We start from the raw sequence: 10,769 nt of genomic DNA, 5'->3' as shown, positions 1-10,769 counted from the left end.
TATTTTCTGATGCCTACATTTCTCCATGGATATTATATGTGATATATCAAAAAAGAAACTGATAGTTTTCCTTTAAAAGTCATTCGATTTGCTGGTGTAAAGTGCTAAGACATTAATTAACCAAACAAATGATATGGCACGGATTGGCGACATGTCCAGGGTGTACCCCGCCTTCGCCCGATTGCCGGCCGGGATTGGCTCCGGCGCCACCCGTGACCCCGTTCAGGGACTAAGCGGTAGAAAATGAATGAATGAATGAATGATATGGCACAAGTTTTGTTTTGAAGGTGAATCGGTCAAGTGCATCATTCCTAGTTTTCACTGTTGCTTTTAGAAACTATAACAAGTTTCCATTATTCTGTATAAATATTTCTCTCTCATTTATTGTAACAAGGGATCAACAAATGTTGAACTCTAATGATAAATACAATGCATAGCTTAACATTCACTGAGATAATGAATCCACACAAATACAAAGCCATAGATATCTGGCCAATGCAGTGAGCACGGATCTAATTCTAGATTTCACCCTAATAAAAAAAGATGTAATTAATTAATCAGATAATTCACTGCCACGCATGGCAGGGCACACATCTGTGCAGCAGAAATGGGGGGGGGGGGATGAGCTGAACCGTGCAGCGCCAGTACTTTCCCCTAGTGTGCTTGTCAGCCGTGCTGGAATCCAGTGCAGCTTTAAAAAAAAAAAGGTCCAGGTCTCCCAAACTCTCAGATAACTTCTCCTGTACTGTACTGTGCTCTCAGCATGCGAATGCAGTGCAGTGTGTTGAGGGGACAGAAAAATCTGAAGCTGTTTGAGGAATCGGAGGTGACATGAAGGAGGCAGCGCCTGTACAAGGCAAACATAAACTGTGCCACTTCATCTGAAAACAATGGGGGACAGGACACTGAGTGTGCTCTCATCCACATCTCCATTGTCTGCCCTCCTCTTTTAGTCCTCCTCTGAGCATGGAGCATAAGCTGGGTAAAAGAAGGAGGGGAGGAGAGGGGAGGAGAAGGGGGAGCAGTCGGGGCAGTGGGGGTCTGGCTGTGTTCTTTCTCCTCTGTCTGTGTGCGAATGCACAGACGGTTCAGAAGTAATTTGATGTGTGTCCCTGGGGACATTTGATGGATTAAAGCTAAGCAGCTCCATTTCGCAGCACCACCTGATCTTCCACTGCCTGTGCCCCATATAAAGGCTGGCGTGATTGCTGATCTCAGCTAGTCTGACAGCCTCTCTCTCCCTCCTCTCTCTGTCTGTCTCCATCTCGTCTCTTCCTCACTGGTCCATTAAGCCTGCTGCATCACAGGAGCTATCCAGTGCTGATCAGGATCGCTTTTATTTTTTATTTTTTATTTTTCTGAGGGAAGCTGGGGGAGCCAGAGAGTACCACACAGCATTGCCGCCAGACTTCACTCCACTGGTTTCCATTTTCTTTCTTATCATATGTTTTTGGCCGTTGTCTTCACATTAACCACAAGGATTACCGTCAAGCCAGCTCCGCTCGTGTGCTTCCTCTTTGATTTTCTCTCATGCGTTTTTCTCAGCTCCGTGTTTTTATCCATTGAAACATGCCCCGCTCATTTTTGGTCAAGAAGATCAAGCTTGATGATTTCTCTTCGTCCAGTGCGTCCAATCATCACCACCACCTGGACGACTCGTTCACTTTTTCGCGCTCCATCACAGACTCGGTGACCAGCCTTGGGGTTCGTCTCAGTGAGAATGGTGAGTTAACATGCCTCCACTAGTCTGCCCCACTCCAGTTAAAGCTGTGCTAGCACTCTTGCCTGTAGACAGCCCCGGTACTGATTTCAGCATGCCTGGCATTTCCACATGTAGCACAGATGGTATCCTCTTTTGTTTTTTGTGCTGGGTGAGATTTTCTTTTGCTTCAGCCAATAACATGCTCGGAGGGTGTAAATTAATGTGAGAGTCAGCTGATTTTTGCATCAATGTCCTAAATAATCCCTCTCCAGAAGCACCCTACCCCCATTGCTGTGCTCCCAGACTTTTGGTTTTTGACTCCAGTGAAGGACAGACACAATTCAGGTCACAGCCGCGGATTAGCTTATGTAAATGGGGAACAAAACGTGTGTCTAATCAGGAGAAGCTCCAATTAGGTATTTCTATGACTGCACCAACCCTGTGGTGGATACGTACAGGCTGACTATATCTGTTTGTCATGTGGACTGAAAAATTCATGAACATGAGAGATGAGTATCATTTGATACATTTGTCCTTAGCTGTTATTGTCCTTGAGTTCCCATCATGATCCAAACCTCCCTTGCCCCCCTCTTCACATCCAAATGGAGCATGCACGGTCTCCCCACCCCCATCGCTTCACTACATCTTTCTCTTCCTTCTGGGCATTTGAAAAGTAGCAGGGGTTAGAGTTTCAACCATGCAGGCCTATATCGCCACAACCAGAGACATCACCAGGCTGAACAGTACAGTAGTGAGGGGGGTGGGGGGGGGCACAGCTGAAGGCATAGTGAAGGGAAGGAGAAAGAGGAGGAAAAATGCTTGGGGCAGCAGTGAGACTGATCATGTGGCAGAGGTTATACAGTAAACACAAAGAAAGGCACATACAGTAGCTGAAATGTGGTCAGCACATGGAGCGGCCACACCAAGCTCCAGCACTCAGAGGCGACCTTCACTTTCACAGTCTGCTTTAAGCTCGCCGCTTCCATTTTGTGGCCACATTTAGAGGGCCATATGTGTGTCTTTGTTATGATTTGTTAGGACATTTTCACAGTGAGAGAGGCTTCCACAGCTACATGTTGTGATGATGCCCACCTGTTATTCAGCCATGTCAATAACAAGGTTCAGTGAAATGTAGATGCACTCTGGACTAGTGGAATTTTTTACATGTGGTAAGAGAGACAGAACTGGTTTGTAAACTATAATGGTTTGTTCCATTTAAAACAGTCTGCTGGGTAAAGACTAAACAACTATGGCATAAAATAAACACCTCATATATATATATATTTAGAAGGCAGCTTGTAATAATGGCTATTTAGATTTCCTGCTGCACAGTTTTTTTATATTTACTCTGTTGCTCTTGAATCTATTGTTCAGCAACAAAAAAAAGAAAAAGAATTACATTAAAAAGAAGAAAAGAATGATAAGGCACTAGACAAAAGGTTCATCTGAACAAAGGAATTATCTTTCTGTTGCAAAGTCAGAAGAGAAAAAGGCAAAATAGAGGAATTCTCAGCGTGGCTGAAATACCTAACATCAGCACTTCTGCCGTGCCAGGAGATTTTCTTTCCCCTTATTGTGGAGACATTTGACTTGAGTGTCTGTCGAACAACAAAGAGGGGTGGCTGAGAGGGTCCATTAATTACATGCTTGCTTTGCATTAGAGAAATGAGTCTATGAGCTGTGAAGGCTGATACAGCACGAGTCCTAAATGATGAGCTCCTTGTTTGACCTTGGGTAGTTGAAAATAGTAACCTCTGCTTACACTGATACAGTATGTTTTGTTGAATTAAAAACATCCCCAGCAAAGATAAAGGCCATGCTGTCATATGTAGTGCGTACTGGTCCTTTACCTATGTCTATGTCTATGGCAGCCTGTAGTGTCAGTGTAAAACAGGTGGATATGCGTAGCTATGAATAGCTGTTGAAGCTGCAGCATGTGCATTGTAATTATAACAGTGTCATTTTTAAAATGATAAATAAGTGCTATTTCTTCTTTTTTTCATTTTGTTTTTGGAAAAAAAAAAAAGAGCTGCTCTCTCCCAGACGAACACCATCTGTGTAATTTACAACAGTGAACCCATGCAGTGCAGCATAATAATGTGTGCACAGGCCTGGTGTTTCCCTGTCCCCGGGTGTCATGGTCATGTCTTTGACAAAGTGACTGTGTGAACAGAAACCCTTGGGAATGGAGACGCTCTAGTAAGAAAGCACTTCAGCTGCTTCTTGAAGGCACTTGAATGTGCCTGCTGCTGTAGACAGGTGACCCTCTTCACAAACAATGAGCGTGATGCCCAGTCGCACATTATCAGTCCTCAAGCGCACCGTGCTCAGTAAACTATTATTGTGTGTCGCAGATACTTGGCCTGTTCCTCCCATTATTTCTATCTTCTCCAGCGCTCTGCTGTTCGAACAGCTGCACTATTTTACAGATGAAAGCCTATTGATCAGCTCAAAACTTTGAATTTCATTAAAAAGCAGTCAATACTTAATTCCCACTGCTTGCTGCGCACAGTGCTTAGGAATGGCTTATTTTCTGCAGATATGCAGCTTTTCTCTCAGGAAAGGAATCTCACCACATTTTATATTTGCTCTCATATGTTCAGCCTATACAATATCAACCCTAGAGGTAAACTGCATTTAGCATTTATTTAGCTCCTGATATTCACAGTATAAGAATATATCGACTTCTGGTTGGATGCATTTAGCTGCCAGCAAACATTTTAGTTCCTCTGGCACTGAGCTGCTTCGGAGTGAAAGGAAAAACAAGAACGATGCCAATGAAAATACATATCTCACTGAAATGATGCTCTGTGCAGGTGGGGGCTCATGGTGCTTTGTACTTTGCTGTATCATGCATAAACCTGCCAGAAGAAGCACAAATCCTATAGGATGAAAGCAACTATGTAACTAATTGATCGGGTCCAAAACAAAACAGTTTGCAGTAAAAAAATGCAATTATTACAGAAAGTCTTGTCAAATCAGAGAAACAACCTGTTTTCTGTTTGGATGTTTTTTTTCCAAGCACCCACTAAGAAAAAGAAAACCCGGAGAAGTGTTTGATAGAGTTTAAACTCTGACTGATAATGCCAGTGCTCGTAGAGCACTCAAGCAAGCCTGGAGACAGGCCGCAGCTACACAAGACCTCATGCCATATGTAAAGAAAAAGAGGTCTGATCAGTGAGACTGCTTCATTTAAGAGGGGCCTTTCTCTTCTCACACAGGAGACTTCTTTGATGAGCTATCTAGTGCTCATCATGTTTCCCAGCATCACTGCGCTATTGTGCAACCTGAATACTGGAAAGAATGCAATTAGCTCTGTGCTGCCACTCACTCTTTCACTATTTTAAAAAGGGCAATCATCCAACATGATAATCATGTAATCACCAGCATGTCACTGTGTTCTTATCCATCACAACCCCTGGCCAACTGTGTTTGCGTGTGTCTCCTACCCAGGCTACATCCAGGATTACATCACACCATCTGGATACCAGGGGGAGAAGAAGATGGAGCACAAGCTGGCTTCGCCAGTTTCAGACCCCCTGTACACCCAGGTGAGCAGTGGAGAGGAGTACTGTGACCCTGACCTGAAGCACCCCGACAGCCCCCAGTCTGGCATGACAGCCAGCGGTTTCTACAGTGGCGAATCGGAGGCCCTGGCCGAGGGTTACACCATGGATGCCTTCTTCATCTCTGACGGGCGCTCAAGGCGAAAGGGAGACAGTGAGAGTCGTGGTGGGGGCTCCAGAAGCAGCAGTGCCAACGCTGGGGCCCAGGAGAGGGCAGCCGGGACGCCTCGCCACACCTGCAATGAGTGTGGGAAGACGTACGCCACCTCGTCCAACCTCAGCAGACACAAGCAGACGCACCGCAGCCTGGATAGCAAGATGGCCCGCAAGTGTCCCACCTGTGGCAAAGTGTACGTGTCCATGCCTGCATTAGCCATGCACATCCTCACCCACGACCTCAAGCACAAGTGCGAAGTGTGCAGCAAGGCCTTCAGCCGGCCGTGGCTCCTTCAAGGTCACATGCGCTCACACACGGGGGAGAAGCCCTTTGCCTGCGCCCACTGTGGCAAAGCCTTTGCTGACCGTTCAAACCTCCGCGCCCACATGCAAACACACTCTGCCTTCAAGCACTACAGATGCAAGCGCTGCAATAAGACCTTCGCTCTCAAGTCCTACCTGAACAAGCACTATGAGTCAGCTTGCTTCAAGGGCTCTGCAGACGAAGATGACTCTGGATCGGAAAACTAACCACGAGGAAGAAGCAAAATTTTGAACCCCTGTTGTAGGTTCACAACCAATAACCCTGTTCACTTTGCCCTCCATGCCTTTTTTCTTCCCTTTTTAGAAAGCAATATTTTCACTGAGATTACGTGAAGAAACTCTAATGATTATGGCAAAGACGATTTCAAAAGATGCTGGATTTTTTTCCCTGCACAGTAGCTAATCGTCCACAGAAACATACAATCAAACAACCTTCCCCCAAACAGAGACTGTAGATGATAGTTGTACACATTTAAGCAACATGTGCTCGCATGGACGTGGGTTCATGTAAGCACTCACACAGACGTATATGCACACACACACACACACACACACGAACAAACATATACACACTTACACACACAATTATATATGAGGCCTGGCATGTGAATTTTTATCAATGATTATAATAATATTGATATCAATAGTAATAATATTTAGATTCCTGATATTTTATAGCAAATAGTAATGAGAAAATGAAAAAAAGATAATAAAAAAGGACTAACAGTGTTCTTTTGTTTTTTTAGAGACAAAATGACCTCTTGTATTTTTATGCTGCTTTTTATTTGCTAAGAATTGAATTCTTTTGCAACTGCCAACATGAACTTTTTATGAAAATGTGAACTATGACAGTATTTGCAAAAAAAAGCGAGATCATTTTAAAAGGTGAAAAGACAAGCCCCTTTCTCCATACCAGTCTTTCAATTGAACAGATGTTATTTTTCTATTTCATTTTTCTACATTTTTTGTGCTTTTTTTTATCTTTTATTTACTTAAAAGCATCTTTGTAACTGTGGGTATTCAAAATAGTAATAATAATTTAAATAAGCTATACAAGATCATAGGCCATAGGTCATTCAATTTGATTCTGGAAGAGCAGGCCTGTTGAACAGGTTATTCATAGTCTCGCCCTGGTGTACAGACTTGGACAAAAACACACCAAATAATCTGTCGTTGTAAGTGCCATGTGCGGTTGACACGTCTATAGCAATGAAAACTCTCATTGTTCTTCCTCCACCATGGTGGCTTGCATAAACTCTGCTGCCTTTATGGTGCATCGTCCAAACTTAAACTATCGTCAGCCAGTGTTTGAGGTGCTTCCTCTCCACCAGTGTTACCTCAGAGTGAAGCTATGGACTCACACACCCTCAGTTACAAAGTGATGATCAAATTATTCTGTCTGTCTGTTTTATATGTCGCTCAAAGCTCCGCCCTCGGTTTAGATTCATACCATCTATTTATCATGTAAATACATTATTTATATACCTATTTATTTACCTTGTTTTGTGTATTTATTGAAGATTTGCCTATTTGTTAATGATCATGTATTTATTTTAATTTAAAAAATGAACATCCATCAACCTTGTAAGATGCTGCTGATCTTCACAGAAAATGTTTATATGCATGAAAACTGTAGAAAGTCCTTGGGACTTAGTTTTTTTATTTTAATTTATTTTAAGAGGAACAATGTACGGTACCAGTGCTAGAAGACTTCACACAAATTAATGCTGAATTACTTTTGTTTTCGACTTCACTGATGTAACAAGTGACGATCACAGCTGTCCTGCTTCCCGTCGATTTAGGGCAATAAAAAGAAATGGTGAAAACAAAACACTAAGACATGTTTCCCTCCCAAAGGTTCACTGCGTCCTCATGACTGGAGATTTTGGCCCTTTGTTTAAACCTCAGGCAATAAACAATTGCTATAAATGGCAATGTGCATTTAGGTGTTGACAGTAAATGTTTAATACTGTTTGTTTAAATTAGAAAGTCTTGTAATCTAGTTACACTAAGGTTTTAAAGGTGCACAAGCAATAACAATAGCAACACAGTGTCTATGGGCAACACTCAGTCCTTTATACAGCCTTTATAAAGTCCAAACTTCTGCCACTGTTAATTCAACTGGAAAAGGCTGCTATTTCTTAATATCTTTATTTTTCAATTGCCTCTTTTGTTTTTGAGCAACCAGGTAGAAACCTCTCTTCTGGCAGCTGAAGGGCAGAAGCGCTCAAAGTTTAAGTATTAAACAATAGATTCATTAAACAACAATTTACAAGGTCACTGACACAACAACGCTTGTAAATAGTCACATTCACTGCTCTTAACTTTTCACCGCAGTTTGAAACAGCCAAAGGAGAGAATACTGTGCAGATAACATGTGCTTGGCTCTATGTATTTCTAATCAGCACTAATGGAAATGATCTTGACATGAACTGTCTCGTTACAGGCTTTCAAGATTGTTGATGTAAAACAAGGTTCTACAATTCACCTTCTAACACCCCCACCCCCCTTTATTTGTCCCTGCTTCACATCAGATACCTCCCCACCAGCCATCCTCATCTCATCCAAACTGCCTCTAAAGAGACGCAGCGAGGATGAGATGTGCTGAAGTGGGATTGGCGGAGGGCGGCGGAGTGTGGGAGGATAACAGGTGTTTGCAGACAGACCGCAGATAGGGAGTGTAATTGAGTCGGTGAGCGACCTCCAAGGGGAAGGTCAAGCACCAGCAGGCAAATGCACCGTCAGCTATTTGCATATTCCAAATAGACGACATGATTGCAGTAATGCTGAGCTTGACCTGAAAGATATCATTATAAAAAAAGAAACCACAAACATGAGTAGAAAAGAAAAAAGAGGAGTTTGTGCTCTGTCCATCCTCTCCTCCATTTCACCATTATCCTGTCAAGGGTCACGCTGCAGCTGAATCACTGCATGAGAGCATCCAAACCACCTGTCTCCTTAGAGAACACATAGTTTGGCACGTCGCTGCACTACTGCTTCCAGTGGGTTCTTTGTTATATGTTTTACATTTTACTGTGGGACAGAAATTATAAAGCATCTCCAAAACCTTGAGACTGTGTTTTAAAACGACAGATAAAAGCATTGAGATCACTGAAATATCAATTGGAAATGAGTGTAGGCTTGTATCTTAAACTGGCAGAACAGAAAAGGAGGCACAATTTGATTCTAAACTTCTGAATTAAGACATAGGGAGACATTGTTCCTCTTTGACAATTTTGTAAATATATCTGTACATATATCACAGCAATAATATGACAATGCATGTAGACATTTAAATGCTCTTTTTCTATTCATGTTGTCTTTTTTTTAATTAAAAAGACAAATACAGGTACCATTTGCAGTCTGGATGGCCATGTGAATCAGGGAGTGTCTTGACTAAAACGCTATCTGTTTTAAGTTACAAATGAAAACTTCAAGCTCTGTGTATTCTCAAAGATTTGATGATGTTCTGTATGATTTTTCTGTTCTTGTTTCCTTTTATTTATGTGCCCGGCTTGGCTGCGCAATGAAAAAGTGCCAAAAAAGTATGATTTCCATGACAAAAGCCTTCAACATATGGTTGGCTGCTTGAAACCTTCCATATGGTCCTCAAAGAAAAAAAAATACTGATTAAGATTTTCCACTTTCCTTCTCACTCTCTCTTTATCTTTCTCCAGATGAGTACGAAGAAACTTAAGCCATGATTGCTGAGGGGTGTTTTGATTTTTCTTGTTCTGCTACAATTAATACTGATGACAACAATAGCAATGATAACATTAATAAAAACAATAGCACAAGGAACCTATGAGTCTTACACTCTTGTTTCTTTCCCAACAGTCAAATCTGACTTCATTAAATGGAGAAAAGGGTGTTTTATTTTTCATTTTATCACTGAGAAAAAGAACTGTTTGGAATAGCCCTCAGTCAACATTAACACAGTGAGTAATTATAGTTATGACTATAATGTGCCATCGGCTGTAGCCTCCTCTGTCAATGTTTGATGGATTTTATGAGTTTTACTGTCAATTTACTAACTTTTAATTTCACCGCTCTGAGGCACAAAAGATGCCAACATCCTTTGTTTTTCACAGTGAGAACGGGGACGGTCAGAAGACCTGACAACACCAATACAGCTTTGAATAAGAGTCCCCGAGATGTCGGCATTATCAAAAGCAGAGGCATCTGTTCCACCACTATTAAGCCCTTCCTGGTCATTAAATTTTAATGGAACATTGATTTTATGCTGGAACTACTCTTTCTGAGTGACTCAAAAGCCAGAGAAAAATATGGAACAAAATAAAAATGAATCATGACAGTGGATAGGGATTATTATTCTGGGGCTTTTCTTGATTGGTTTCCAGGGAATATACAACACTTTTCAATCGCTTGTGTCCTTCGGTGTCCTCCAGCAGCTCAGCAGCAGTATAATGAGACGGCAGCAGAGCAGAGCAGGGACTCAGAAACCAGACACTTTGCTGCACACTCCTCTCCTCAGTGTAGGGGAACTGATTTCCTCTGCTGCTGCTCCTACGCTCCTTGTGTTCCTAAAAGCAAACAAACTAAAATACACTGTCACATCTGTATCCACACGTTGAGTCAAATGACAAGCTTGCAGCCGAGCGCCGACTCTTGTGCGTGGAGCGACAGCTGACGGTGCTGCTGCAGATGTGGATGTTGCAGACTGTGCATCAACATTCATGTGCAGTGCTCACTCAAACTTTACCCTGGCAGATGTTGTTCCTTATCAGATTTTATGATGAAAGTAAATAACTGATTTCATTACATGGCAATGAACTGTAAAATGGGGACCCATGGAATCTAATTACATGACCCGTGGGTGTGCTGTGTGTGTAACAACAGCGGCTGTGAGTGATCAGCACCGGGGGGCAGGTAGGGAGACCGCGCTCCTGCATACATATCCCTACATCACTCTACAGCACGGCACACACACAGCCATCGCCTCGTACTGTCGCACATACTCAAAGCAGATCAGGTAAACTATTAAAAACAACCTGCAAAAC

At 42.5% G+C, this 10,769-nt stretch overlaps 1 protein-coding gene across 1 annotated transcript; it reads left to right on the top strand.

The window, feature by feature from the left end:
* The first annotated feature begins 231 nt into the window (after positions 1–231).
* On the top strand, positions 232–9,532 carry scrt2 (scratch family zinc finger 2). The gene is made up of 2 exons (XM_020617734.1): positions 232–1,723; positions 5,156–9,532. Exons 1-2 carry the CDS (start codon positions 1,570–1,572, stop codon positions 5,953–5,955), a joined length of 954 nt encoding a protein of 317 aa, XP_020473390.1. The 5' UTR covers positions 232–1,569; the 3' UTR covers positions 5,956–9,532.
* Positions 9,533–10,769: the final 1,237 nt, after the last annotated feature.

This window comes from Monopterus albus, unplaced genomic scaffold (genome assembly GCF_001952655.1).
Source record: "Monopterus albus unplaced genomic scaffold, M_albus_1.0 scaffold194.1, whole genome shotgun sequence".
In the NCBI taxonomy this organism is placed as follows: domain Eukaryota; kingdom Metazoa; phylum Chordata; class Actinopteri; order Synbranchiformes; family Synbranchidae; genus Monopterus; species Monopterus albus.
Note: the sequence above shows the minus strand (reverse complement) of the source record. Positions and strands in the feature narration are given on the sequence as shown.